The sequence below is a fragment of the Micromys minutus genome (genome assembly GCF_963924665.1).
Source record: "Micromys minutus genome assembly, chromosome: 3".
Taxonomy (NCBI): domain Eukaryota; kingdom Metazoa; phylum Chordata; class Mammalia; order Rodentia; family Muridae; genus Micromys; species Micromys minutus.
The window spans coordinates 20,102,255-20,116,546 of record NC_137972.1 but is presented as its reverse complement, the minus strand read 5'-3'; the positions used below and the strand labels follow the sequence as shown (position 1 = coordinate 20,116,546).

The 14,292-nt window shown below is 47.9% G+C and overlaps 1 protein-coding gene across 1 annotated transcript; it reads right to left on the bottom strand.

Annotated features, from left to right (window-relative positions):
• Nucleotides 1–498: 498 nt before the first annotated feature.
• Nucleotides 499–2,091, bottom strand: KCNA6 (potassium voltage-gated channel subfamily A member 6; the record flags this gene model as incomplete). Its single annotated transcript, XM_080914378.1, has 1 exon — nt 499–2,091. One exon carries the CDS (start codon nt 2,089–2,091, stop codon nt 499–501), a length of 1,593 nt encoding a protein of 530 aa, XP_080770504.1.
• Nucleotides 2,092–14,292: the final 12,201 nt, after the last annotated feature.

Sequence of the window (14,292 nt, the reverse complement as noted above, 5' to 3'; positions counted from 1 at the left end):
CTGCCAGCCAGAAGCTGGATAGGGCACTAGAATGGCAAGCTGAATCTTTTTCCCCATCCTCCAGATTCTGCCGGTGACCAAGTGACCAGAAGCTAAGGAAGGTGTGTGACCCAAAGCAAAGGACACTAAAGAAGGGACCTGAATGTAGCTGCTTCCTATTCTATTCCTAGAGATATTACAAGACCCAGGCACGAGAACTCAGTCTTGAGGGAAGGTCAGTCAGAAAGGTGCATCTCATCCACGTGACTGATGGGCATGATTGGGTGGCACCGTTGAAATTTCCAAAATGTCACTAAGACGGAGAAGCCTCGAGTACTTCAAGGATGGAACAACAGTCTACAGTCCGGTTATTTGGTCCAGGATACCTTGGACTGTGTACGGGGGAGGGGGTGGTTTCGAGGTCCTCTGGAGCTAAGGCGGGAGTAGTGTGCATGAGAAAGAAGCCTGAGAGATGACTTGCTCAGAGCTCCTGTTTTTCTGCAGGCCGGCCCGCAGCCGTCAAACCTCGGTGAGCATCCTTTTCTCTGCGTAAGCTCGATGTGGAGTTGGAAGGTAGCTGGGCCGCCGTTCCCGTGAAGCCTCAGCAAAGTCAGGTTTGCCAAGGCCATTGTCCGTTGCCTTCAGGTCTGGTGTAGGCTGCCCACAAGTGACGTGGGTATACTGGCCTTGCTCCTCCTGCTCCGTCTCTCGGTGGTAGAAGTAGTTGAAATTGGAGACGATAACCGGTACCGGTAATGCAATGGTGAGGACCCCGGCAATGGCACACAATGAGCCCACAATCTTGCCCCCCACTGTCATGGGGTACATGTCCCCATAACCTACCGTGGTCATTGTAACCACAGCCCACCAGAAGGCGTCTGGGATGCTAGGGAAGAGAGAGTCAACGTCATCTGCTTCTGCGAAGTAGACAGCGCTGGAGAAGAGGATGACTCCGATGAAGAGGAAGAAGATGAGCAGCCCGAGCTCCCGCATGGATGCCTGCAAGGTCTTACCCAGGATCTGCAGCCCCTTGGAGTGGCGGGAGAGCTTGAAGATCCGGAACACCCGGACCAGGCGGATCACCCTGAGGATGGCCAGGGACATGGCCTGCTGCCCATTCTGACCACTGCCACCACTCACAGGCTGCTGCTCGTGACGTTGCACTAGCTCGGTGCCCAGGGTGATGAAGTAGGGGAAGATGGCCACCAAGTCGATGATGTTCATGATATTGCGAAAGAAGGCTGCCTTGCTGGGACAGGCAGAGAAGCGCACCAGGAGCTCAAAGGTGAACCAGACGATACATAGAGTTTCCACCAAAAAGAAGGGGTCTGTGAAGAAGGAACCCCCGAGAGTACTAAATGAAGACGTTCCTCCAGTCCCCAACCCCCCAGAAGGAATGCTACCAGGAAATGCATAGGAATCCTCATCCTCATCTTCTTCCTCGTGGCTCCCCCTGGAGGCCGGGGACATGCGGGTCCCACTACCCTCGTTGCCTCCACCACGCCCATCTGCACGGAACTGAGGCAGGGTCTCCAGGCAAAAGATGACGATGGAGATGAGGATGACCAACACAGAGACGATGGCGATGCCTCGGGCAGGCCCGGAACTCTCCGGGTACTCAAAGAGGAGCCAGACCTGTCGCTGGAAGGGCTGGGAGGGGAGTGGTTTCTCATCCTCGCCCCCTTCAGGCAGGCAACCCTCATCCTCCCGGAAGGCCGCCAGGGCTTCGTCTCCCAACTGATAGAAGCGAATCTCTTCCATAAAGATGTCCAGGGGAACGTTAACCGGCCTGCGCAGGCGACCCCCGGATTGATAGTAATAAAGGATGGCATCGAAGCTGGGTCGGTTGCGGTCAAAGAAGTACTCATTCCTCAAGGGGTCAAAGAAGCGGACTCGGCGGCCAGGGTCTCCAAGCAGCGTGTCAGGGAACAGCGACAGGGTGCGCAGCTGCGTCTCGAAGCGCAGCCCAGAGATGTTGATCACCAGCCTCTCACTACTACAGCAGCCGCCGCCGCCCTCGGCCTCCTGGAACTCACCCGCATCCTGTTGCTCCCCCTCCGGCCCACGGACCTCCCCCGGCGCCGCCAGCGTCAGGGATTTCTCCGATCTCATGTCACCTCGGCGGTGCGCTCCCCGCCACTAGGACGGCGCCCACGACACGAGCTCCGGAGCGCGGCACCCGCTTCCCAGCTCAGGCTGCGCCCTCCTTTAGGGTGGGGCCCGTGCTCTGACCTGACGGTTAGGTCGGTGAACCCTACAGCTGCCAGGCTAGGTCTGCGATGTGACTCTGGCTATCAGTAGCCGCGCCTCCGTGCTCAAGATTTCTGAGATGCCTGGAACCCGCAAACTGTCGCGCGCGTGAAACTGGCTGCCCGAAAAGACGCGTGGCTTAGCTCTCGATGGTGCCTAAAACTGGGCTCGGGACCCACAGGTCCGCCCTCCAGACCTGCTAGCTCTCACCAGGTCCTGAAGCGCTTCTCCAGCCACACAAGACTCCGAGCTGCCGCTGGTACCAAAGCGCCAGATGCGCCTCCCTCTGGCTCGCCAAAGACTCCTGCCCGGGCTTGGCCTCCGTCTCCGCCCTACGTCCACCACCGAAATAGGTCTGGCCAAGGTCGCGATTGCAGCCGCCACCTTCTTCCCAGGAGCTGTTCTGCAGGCCTCGGAACCGCCCTGGGCCTGCCCCGGCGCCAGAGCGCAGAGACCCACCTCCCCACCGCTTCAAGCCTTGCCCGCACCCGTAGCAGCAGCAACAGCAGCAGCAGCAACAACAGCAGCAGCAACAGCAGCAGCAGGCTCAGCTCTCAGCTCTGCCCTTCCTCCTTAACACACTCTCCAAGTGACGTGGCAGGCCCCGCCTGCTGCCCCCTCCCACCCCAGTCTCACATCACACCCCTTACCCAGCCAGGGGCTGCAGCAAGCCTGGATGCTGGCGAGGGATACGTACACTTGCCTCCCCAGTAATCTTTCCCGCGCTCTCCTGGCATGCCTCTTGCTTTCTTACATTCACACGCACGCCCCCGCCCCCACCCCAACCAAGCCGCAGTATCCTAATAACACACCCACTCCATCCTCCACAGTCATCTTTTCTCCTTTCTGTTCACCGGGCTGACCTGCGCAGTGTATTTCATCAAAAAGAAAGGCACACACGCTGGCCCCCAACACACCCCTGCCCAATAAGCCCAATAAGCGCCAGACCCCTCAACCGCTATTTATGGGGGGGGGGGTTCCATGTTTTCTATATTCACGAAGACACATTTGCCAGTTTCAACCTCTACTGGGGGAGGGGGGGGAAGAAGTATTTTTAAATGTCTTGAGAGCTCTCCATTTAGGCTGTGTCCCAATGTTAATTCCCCAACAGACTCTCAATTTTGCAACCTGGAAAGGCAAGGCTGCTGGGGCTCTCCTTCGAGGCATAGTGATGGTGAGAGGGAAGGAAAAAGCCTCCCGTGCCCAGTGAGTGGGAAACCCTCCTCTCATAGAGTCCTGAAGATATCCACCATCATCCCCGTGAAAAAGCACCAGAAGATTATGGTATTGAAGAAACGCTATGTACAAGGAATTGCAGCCAGGAATCTTTGCTCCAAGCCTCGGGGGACAAGGGGGGTGGGAGGAGGGGAGAAAAAAACGAAAAGATTCTGTAATTGATACTCATTTATATCAAGGAAAAGGAGGAAAGGATAAATGAAAACAAGGTGCATCAAAACATGAATAAATGATGCAGCTGTGTGATGAGCATCTTCACCAGAAAGATAGCCTCCATTTCTAGGCCATGGAGACTCGTTTGGCAGGATTTGAATGGGACAAAATACTCTGCCTCTCTTAGAATGCCAGAAAGATTTCCTATGCATTCTCCCAAAAGCTTTACAGTGCTTCCTCCCTAGATCACGTGAATGAAGATGCCGAAGGGTGCACCTTACTGCTTCTGACTACCGCATCCAGGTTGCTTGCTCTTGACTTCCTGTGTCCACAGGGGATTGGCTGCCAATGGCCAGTGTTTCTATACAGCCACTTCCTCATAAGGAAGATGGAATGGCACCTCAGATTCTCCCAAGCCATGGGACACATGCGTGGGTTCTTAGCCATATGATATACACAGACTGTTTTAAAACCACAGCAGTTTTCACAGCAGGTGCTCCCAGAGGGATGAGGCAGGGGAGGAAACCAGAGCTCCTGGACCTGAAAGGAAATCGAGTGGAGATGATCAACACACACTACAGCTTGTATTCTCACCAGGTCCACCGGCCACAGCCTCTGCCTGTGTCGAGTTTGACTCGGTCTCCGCTCCTTCCCCCTCGCCTTGCACGGTTCAGTAAAGGGTGAGAGAGCAAGTCTGCTGCGTTTACCTAGGCGGTAGTTTTCCCATTTGCAGGCTATGTAATTAAGCAATTTAGACATCACACAAAAGTTACTCCACTCAAAAGAAAAAATAAAATAAAATAAAGCAACAACAAACACAGTATAGGAGACACGTTCTCACCCTTGTCCTGTGCTCCATAAGTATTTCCTGGGCTGCAAATTGACCTGCCTGTGATTATCTTTGGGGTTTTTTTTTTTTTTTTTTTTTTTTTTACATTTTGTTTTTTTTTTTTTTTTTTTTTTTTGATGTTTATCAGGAACTATTCATTTGTATGTCTGCTGTCTTCATGGCTGATCTTCCAGAAATGGGTAACATTGAAACAAGATGCACCAGGCTCCAATATGACAGCAGATACCCATCTGAATACTTCCGTTAAACTGGCTGTCACCGCCTGCCATCCCACGGGCAGATTTGTGGTTACCTTCAAGTCAGACGTGAGGCTGAGCCCCTAGAAAGGTTTCGTTTCACACTGGGAGGTTCCCTTGGGAGACAGAAGCCATTAGTGAATTCATGAATCAGACTTCTGTTTTTAGTTCTTTTGTGAAACAGACTCATTCCCTGTGCCTAGATAGTTCCTCCTAAGAATATATTAAAGATGAATTTTAAAGAATCACACCTTCAGAAGTGCCAGCTCCCAGAAGAGGAAAGACACAGGGCTTAGCTCCTTCTGTAGACACTTTGTTGCTACTTCCAGTGACAGGTAATTGTGATTTGATTGTTCCTCCTCCATTTCCTGGGCTCGAATTTTCGTTTCAGCCCGGATCATTTGCATCTTGAAAATCAGACATCTGCAATGACCACCAAGGTCAGTCATTTATTTAACTAGTCATTAACTGAGCTGCTACTCGGTGGACACCATTTTGTTGGATGCTAAACAGTTAAGAGCGAACATTCCGTTCTAGGCAGGAATTCTTACCAGCACACAAAGAAGATATTTACACACGACAGATAATAAAGAGAATAAAGGGGATGCTATTTCCAGGACGAACATAGAGAACAAAGCTTTAAGGAGTCTGCTTGACAGGGAATGATCCTGTAATGGTTTGTTTTCATTGGTAATTTAACTGGATTCAAGAGTTGATGAGACAAGGCTTGTGGCTAGAGTGAGAGGCATTGGCAGATTTTAATTGAGCAAAGGCGACATGCCTCTAGGGTAAGCATCACTGTCCAGTTGGTTGGGGCTTTGGACAAAATAAAAAGGACACGACAAGCTGAGCACTAGCATCTGTCTCTTTCTGTTGCCTGAGCGCAGACACGGTATGACCAGCCTACATCCCTGCCTTTCCCGCCACCATGTGAGACAAATAGGTATAACAAAAAACGCATCCTTTCCTCTCTGTCTAGTGTTTCGTCCCAGTGATAACAAGGGTTGGTGATACAGTTCCCCTGGAAGAAGGAATGTTTCAAGTAAGAATTCAAAGTAGCGAATGGATCCTGAGTCTGCCATGCCAATCATCAAGGAGAGAACATCTTGGGCAGACAACTGCAAAAGACTAGCCGAGTTGTGGGCGTTGAAGACTCATGGAAGACATGCAAGAGCAAAGAGTAAAGGAGGCTGAAGGAGAGACAAGGGGTAAGATCTCGCAGAATGAGGTGTTTAGGTTTTGTGACGCCAATGGTGGTTCCAACATGGAAGAGATGGGATTTGCACAGAGGATGAAGTGAAAAAGACTCCAAGGGACTGTCTTAGTTACTGTTCTACTACACAGTGATGAGACACCACGACCAAGACAATTTATAAACAAAGGCATTTAGTGGTTTCAGAGAGTGAGCCCATGCTCATCGTGTTAAGGAGCATGGAGACAGATACGTAGACCTGGCACTGGAGGGGTAGCTGAGAGCTCACATCTAATCATCAGGAAGGAGAGAGGGCTTGACTTTAGGAGATGGCTCATCGGAAGCTGCTCATCTATGAAAAGCAAGCAGGAAACATGCCAGGCTTGGTTGGAAGATCAAGGCAGGTCAGCGCCGCAGCCAGCTGAGGACATGGAAGGCCGGATTAAACCAGTTGAGTCAAGACCTTGTGTTTAGACATGTTAAATTGGAGAGCCCAGGAAAGCAAACAAAGACACCATGGAGCTAGTGGCTGGCTTGGGTCTGGAACATAGATGATAGATATATGATCTGTGATTTGTTTTTTATTCAGAAATGCCTAAATCTATGGCACTAAAGTTTTTCTGAAGAAAAGACAGAACATGGTCCCCTGGAGGTATGTGCCAAGCGAGATGGTACATCTAACACAGGACATAATTGATGATCGTTTTGATTCTAGTGTGGCTTTGTTATTATTTATTGTGAGAGGGTTTATTGTGACCCGGGCTTGTCTTGGACTCACTATGCAGCCAAGGATGACATTGAACTTCTGATCCTCCCCACATTCACCTCCAAGATTATGAATGGGAGGTCCCACTCATGGCTTTTCTTTTTCTTGTTTATGTTTTGGGACAGGAGCCCACTATGTATCACACTCAGTATGTAGGTGATCTATAGTTGTTTGGAACTCTCGGCTTCTAGAGTATAAGAATTACAACAGTGCCTTACTTATTTATTTTCTTAGCTTGGCTATATATCCTAAAATGTACTTATCTGGGTACACACATAACCACCTCTCTCTCTCTCTCTCTCTCTCTCTCTCTCTCTCTCTCTCTCTCTCTCTCTCTCTCCCTCCCTCCCTCCCTCCCTCCCTCCCTCCCTCCCTCTCTCTTCTCTCTCTCTCTCTCTCTCTCTCTCTCTCTCTCTCTCTCTCTCTCTCTCTTTGTGTGTGTGTGTGTGTGTGTACTGGAGTCTGACTTAATCCCAGCCATCCAGCCATAATGTCCCTGTGGCTCTCCATGGGGAAGGAGGTGATTGTTCTGAGTGACATCTCAGTGCTTCTGCTCCCTGCCCTGTCCTCGTGGCCATTGCCCTGTTCTTTCTGACCCTCACCTGTGTGTGAAAACCTTCCTTCCCTCAGATGTATATTCCATGCCTGAACTTCCCACTGTAGAGTGCAGACAGGTCAGAGCTGACTAGAAACAGGGTTGGTGAGTCAGTTAGGCACCGCATCCCCATCCTGCCGTCTCATCTCTAAGCAAGATTCATGCCTACGTTTCAACCATGCACCATGAACTGTATGGAAGTTGCTTTCACTCAAGATGGTCATGGCCTATAGGCCCCAGTTGCTGCTGCTGCTGCTGCTGCTGCTGCTTCTTCCTCCTCCTCCTCCTCCTCCTCCTCTTCTTCTTTTTCTTCTTTTTCTTTTTCTTCTTTCTTTTTCTTCTTTTTCTTCTTCTTGTCCTCCTCCTCCTCCTCCTCCTCCTCCTCCTCCTCTTCCTCCTCCTCCTCCTCCTCCTCCTCCTCCTTCTTCTTCTTCTTCTTCTTCTTCTTCTTCTTCTTCTTCTTCTTCTTCTTCCTCTCCCTCCTCTTCTTCCCTCTTCTTGTTCCCTCTTTCCCCAAAACTCAGGCCATTTCTACTTTCTCTCACCTTTGCCATATTTTCTCTGTTGCCAGGCTGAGAGAGATAGCTTTATATCCTAGCTAACCTAGGTTTGAAGGGTGGACAGTGGGATGATTCTCTACTTCACAGACTTTTTCTGTTTAATTTTTCCCCTCCCCTCTACAAATACACACACACACACTCACAGGCACACACGTGCATGTGATTACACATTCAGAGAGTAGGGACATTAAAGATAAACCAGATATCCCAAACCCAAGGGTGAATTTCCTGCCAGTAGGGACTTGTCCCACAAGCTGTTTGAAGACCACTGCACAGTGTGAAACTGAGCCCTAATGTCCCTTCCTCATTCAATTAGGGGCTGGCAGTGTGACTATTTCCTTTCTCCTAAGTTTTTCCCACGAACAATGCACCAAAGAGAAACAAATGCAAATACCTATCCTGTGGGGGAAGCATTATTTATAATGAACTTTTGTAAGGTTGAGGTTTTTAATGAGGAGGAGAAGGATGTCCGTAGCCAGACAGTGGTGTTGATCTTAGGGCTGAAGAATCAGCCAGAGAGAATTCAACAGCTCTCACTTGAGTAAGATATATATTGGGAAAGGAATGCATTAGACATCTGCGCCCTGCAAATCAACAGCCTTCAGAAAGGGCTCTCTGTGCCAAGAAACCCATCCATAAGAAACCCTTATCTTTCAGAGAAGGTCCCAAAAGAGCTTGCTGGAGTCATACATTGGCAATCAGCTTCTTCCTCCCATTTTCTTGCTGGGACCCGCAGAGATGCTGCTTTCTGCATCTCCCCAGTTTTTAGGAACACGAGATCTTGTACTTTCTGGCTTGCTTATGACTATAGCAGTCAAATGGGTCTAGCCAGTGGGGTGGTTGTGGCTTCTGAACCCAAACATTTAATAATAATCAAATTAGTAGAAACATGCCGCCGGAGTTTTCTTCCCTCTATCCACAATGACCAGCATTGCAGGAAACAGTGGGAGGGAACTCTGCCAGAAACACTCCATACAGAGGGCCATGAAGCTAGAACTCCTCAAGCCCCTAGACAAACCAAGTGTAGTGGGAGGGAGAAAGAACCCCTCCCCTGTTCAGGGCCACTTTTTTTACCATTGCATAATGAGTTTATCCAAGGTGATTCAAATTAGTCCCTCCCAGTGGGAAGCTGCTATAGCCAAACATTAACAATTAACCACACTGTATCACAGTCTGGAAAATGGATAGTGAGAAGAAAAAACAAAACAAAACAAAACAAAAAAAACCTTATTAAATAGTGTTGCTGGAAATACAAGTCACAAGTGACAAAATATTTGAAAAAAAAAACTGTAGCCGTTTAGAAGGCAGATAAAATGTGTATATCTAGGAAGAGGTTCAAAAACAAACTGTAATTAGCATATGGTGGCTACTGTTGGCTCCGAGTAAGAATGTATTGAGCCAAATTGATGAGCTCAGTACAGAGCTGGCCTGTTAAGAAGATGAGAGAGATGAAGTGGACAAGGAGTCCAGAAGCATGTAAGGAGGGAGGCAGCTCAGGGCTGGCAGAAATAACTAATTCTTCCTTAAACTCACAGTGAAGCGAGCAAATACTTAAAGGCCTTCATATGAGAAAGGCTAGTTAGGTCTCAGACTATCTGCCTGGAACAAATGTCCTGGATAAAACAAGCTGGGTTAGAGCAAACCGTCATGAAGTTTAACCGGTATAAAGTTTAGGCTTACAAGTGAGTTGACTGAACCAGATACAGTGACATAGTGGGGAGGGAGGCAGGAAGGGAAGAAAGTGAGAAAGACGGAGACAGAGAGAGAACCTCCTACAGCAAACTTACAGCATTATAGTATGTACTGTGAGGTTTACATTGAGGAGAACCAACCTGGACCATACGCACGGTTATTGTCACTGGGATGTCTAAGAAACAGAGGACAGCCTAAGAAGGATTTCAGATGGACGGTGTTGCTTTGCTTTCCACCATTTGGACAAGACAGCTGAGATAATCCACGAATAAGGAAGACAGGCTCATTGGGGTAACATTCTCCGAGGTCACATAGTCCCATTTCTTGGGGTTCCACCATGAGGACATCATGGTGGGAGCACGTAGTGAAGTCCTTCATCCCAAACACCAAACATTCCTCTCAGTTTCTTTTTGCTATTTTACCATTTTCTATGACATAATAGCCAGCAAAGGCCACTTAGGGAAGGAAGGATTTCTATGGTTTGTAGTTAAACATACAAGTCCAGTGGAATGATGACAAGGTAGGGCAGGAGTGTGAGGTGCTGCTCTTATTCAGGATAGGTCACCCTCCTCAGTTAAACCTCTCTAGAAACACCCTCCCAGACACACCCCGAGGTTTGTTTCCCCAGTGATCCTAGGTCCCATCAAACTGAACATCAAGATTATCCACCACATCCCCAATGACCTAACTTCCTCCCATCAAGCTCTGCCTCTTAAAGGTTCCTCCACCTCCTTACAGCAACCAATTGTTGGGAAACATTTATGATTCAAACTATAACACAGTTATTCTACCAGAGTAACCATCACCTGGACTTTACAGGGCTCTTCAGAACCTTCAGGGCCCTAAATGTAAATAAGCAAAGGAAGATATCACCTGCTTTGCCTATCAGCTATGGCCAGGAGGTTAACAGAAAGGAGAGCCTTTGAAGAGAGCAGTCAAGGGCCAGAGAACAATAGTTTAGGAGGATAGGTGGAGCAATAGGCATTGTCTTAGGGTTTTACTGCTATGAACAGATACCGTGACCAAGGCAACTCTTAGAAAAAACAACATTTAATTGGAGCTGGCTTACAGGTTCGGTACATTATCATCAAGGTGGGAACATGGCAACATCTAGTCAGGCTTGGTGAAGGCAGAGCTGAGAGTTCTATATCTTCATCTGAAGGCTACTAGTGGAAGACTGACACCCAGGCAGCTAAGATCTTATAGCCCACACCCACAGTGACACACCTACTCCAACAGGGCCACTCCTCCTAACAGCGCCACTCCCTGGGCCAAGCATCTTTATGAAGCCTCATGATGAGCTCATGCTTCCCTTCTCTCCCCTCCAAGTAAGAATATGGACTCCAGTTACCCTATTGTGAGTGAACAGAGAGCAGGCATTTTGAGGTCCTAAAGCTGAATCAAGAGGCTTCCAAACCCATAACAGAGTTCAGAATGTATTATTCTTTAGGAAGAAACTGCTGCTAACCCATGAGTTGATACTGGGGCTGCATAGGCCCTTAGGAGTTACAGTCTTTGTTGTGAATGATCCAACCGCTTCATGACCTTGGTGGTCATTTCTACTGGTTTGGAAGGATTTCTAGCTCCCTGTCTCATGGGCACACATTATGATGTGCTCTTCCTGATCTTGGAAAGATCAAGTTATACCACGTATCTGATCTGATTCACATCTTTTTACTGGTCAGAGCTCTCTACATCCACAACCCAATAACATAGTGCTTGAAGAGCTAACAATTTCGTGATCCTATGACTTAGACCAAAAAAAAAAAAAAAAAAAAAAAAACTACAAGAATACCCAGGATGGACAGAGTCTGAGCAATAAATACTCCTTTACAGTGTATCCCCCTGAGACTTCTAAACTGTGTGTTACTGCAGCACAGCCTAGTCTTTGCTGACCAATCTGCTATTTTCCTCTGTGAAAGATGCAGCAAGAGATGATTAATGTTTTCTATTCTATCACTGAAGAAGAATCGCAATTCTCCATGAGAGCGTGAACTCCATTTCAAATGCTTCACAAAAAGAACATGTTTATTCTTCCTGTTGCTTTTAGCCCAGGCTGGCCTCCAACTCACAGTGATCCTCCTGTTTCAGTCTCCCAAATGCTAAGATTTCAACAGGAGCCACCATGTTCTGATGTCCCTGAGCATTACTTAAACCAATAGATTCCAAATAGATTCAGCCATGGAATCTGTTTGCTACTCCTTTACATTTAAAAAAAAAAGTGCATCCTAGAAAACATAATTTAAGAATGAGATTGCAGACCTCAATCTCTAGAAGAGATCATGGCCATTGCCTTTATACAACTGTTCTGTTTTGATGATGCCAAGGCAGGAATTTGAAATGAAAACACAAATTCACAGAGTTTGGAGGTACAGATCCCTTTATTCTCTCTACATCAAAATTATAGCACCTATCAGGTTAAAAATAGCAAGTGCTTCCGGGACAGGATGGCAGATGAGAGAGAAGCTCCCTTCACTTAGCAGGTACTCAATGAACTGTAACTGAATGGCAGCAAGGTATAGAATACGGATGCAGCATCCAAGAGATGGAGGAGTCAGGTGACCTTGGTAGGGAGGGCAGGGATTGCTAAGCAGTGATGGAAAACCTGCCACAGGCTGAGGAAGACGGGCAAGTTTTACTAGTGTGTGTGTGTGTGTGTGTGTGTGTGTGTGTGTGTGTGTGTGTGTGTGTGTGTCTGTCTGTCTGTCTGTCTGTCTGTCTGTCTGCCTGTGTGTGTGTCTGTGTGTATGTGTGTGTGCGTGCCTGTGTCTGTCTGTGTGTGTATATGTGTGCCTGTATGTGTATGGGTCTGTGTATATGTGTTTCTCTGTGTGTGTCTGGGTGTCGATGTATCTGTGTGTGTGTTTATCTGTATATGTGTCTGTGTGTGTCTCTATGTGTGCATGTATGCCTCTGTGTGTCTGTGTGTGTCTCTATGTGTGCATGTATGTCTCTGTGTGTCTGTATGTGTACGTGTCTGCTTATGCATCTCTGTGTGTGCAAACACAATGTGTAGGGAAGGGCATGTGTCTGCTTATGTGTGTTGGTGTCTCTGTGTGCACACACATGTGTAGGGAAGGGCGTATGGTACAGAGAAAACAAACTGGACAAGACATAAACATGTAGTCATAAATATTGCCCTAAGTATCAAACATAGTGGAAGGAGCGTCAGTGGCCTGTTTAGCATCTCTCTGTGTATTTCTGGAAAACTCAGGAACATATTCTCCCACCTTTTTTTCTTTTTCACTGTTGTCCTGAAGTGTAAGTTTGTTGAAAAGGATCTAGAAGAGATGAATGCTGAACCTCTAACACAGTCAGATTATACTTTCTATCTATTGTATCTACTAGTTTGCTAGACAGGTATACAGTTCTCTTAGTTCTGACAACAAAGTAAAGGGTTTTGTGATTAGGAATAGAGAAACCTGGAATGTGCTGTGATTGCAGAAGTTATATTGCTTGGCACCAAAACAAAGAAAAATGAGTTTCCCCCATCAGGAACTTGGGGAGGCCTATGCTTTGTATGAGAGAGGAAACCAGAGGAGAAGTCTGATGACAAAAGACAGATGGTCCCTAAAATAGAGTGGGAAGGGCAGGGTCTCAGATACATTACCTGCAGGACAGAATCTCTGTGGGGATGTGGGATTAGACAGTGGTGACTGAGGGTCACTTTCAGACTGTTCTATTCTCGGCTTGATTCCCCTCCGAGTCTTGGGGATTGGAAGAGCTGCTTCCACAGAAGAAAAAGTGTGAGATTTGGCAGCATCCAACATAAAACACCCTACCAGGGTTTCTCCCATTCTCCCCCTTGGTGCAAATAGACCTGCACACATGAAGTTCTCTGTTTCTCACTCACCCAGGGTCTGGTAATGTCATGCACAAAGCATATATACTTCTCTCTGGGAAGAGACGCCCAAATCCCGCACCCAGTGAGTTGGGGTGTGTGTTTAAGAGGCTCTATGTTGCTGCTTCCCTTCCTTGGAGGCACAGGGTGTGACTTTAGTGTTCTGGTCCTCCAGCATTAGGGATATAATGAAATAGCTGGGGTTAAATAATGCAAAGCTCCTGGCCGATGGATGGTAACTTCTCTCTTTTTTTAACTACAGTTTCTAATTCACTCAGAGGAACAAATTATGTTTTATGGCCATTTATAAAATATTCATGTCCTCTTCCTCCAGCACTCTTGGAGGTTCAGGAAGCCAGCAAATGGCCTGGTAGAAGGAGGCTCTTATTTCCTCCTAGACACAATTTACAGAGGCAGCCAGGCCCCAGACAAAGGAAAAGGAGGGGTCCTGATGCTCAAACAGGCTGAAGGAAAGACCCCTCTGCCCTCTGTCTCTCCTACAACCATGTCTCAAGACACCAGGGATTTTGAACCAGGGTTGTAGCAAGGACAGAGTGCAGGGGTACTAGGTGGCACTTCTCTGGGTGCTGACGTCTTAACCACTTCTCCTCACAGATTAAATCCTCTGCCAAGCACCCAGACTGCACTGGCCCACAGTGTTTTCTGCAACGTCTTCTCTGATACATGTGGTGTCGTTTCCAGGGCAACGGCAAAATGGCCAATACATGGGGAGATGGAGGACAGGTTTGGGAATCGGATGTAGTATGATTGACAGCCCTGTCTCGCCCGTTGCCTTTCCGTCTACCACATTGAGAGCAATAGACAGACAGATGTATTCTGACCTTCCTTCAGAAGCACTTCACAATTCGTGGGGAAATTTCATCCTGAGATGGAGGTACTAATGGTGGGGTGGGGGCCTACACGAGTATGTCTCCACCTTCC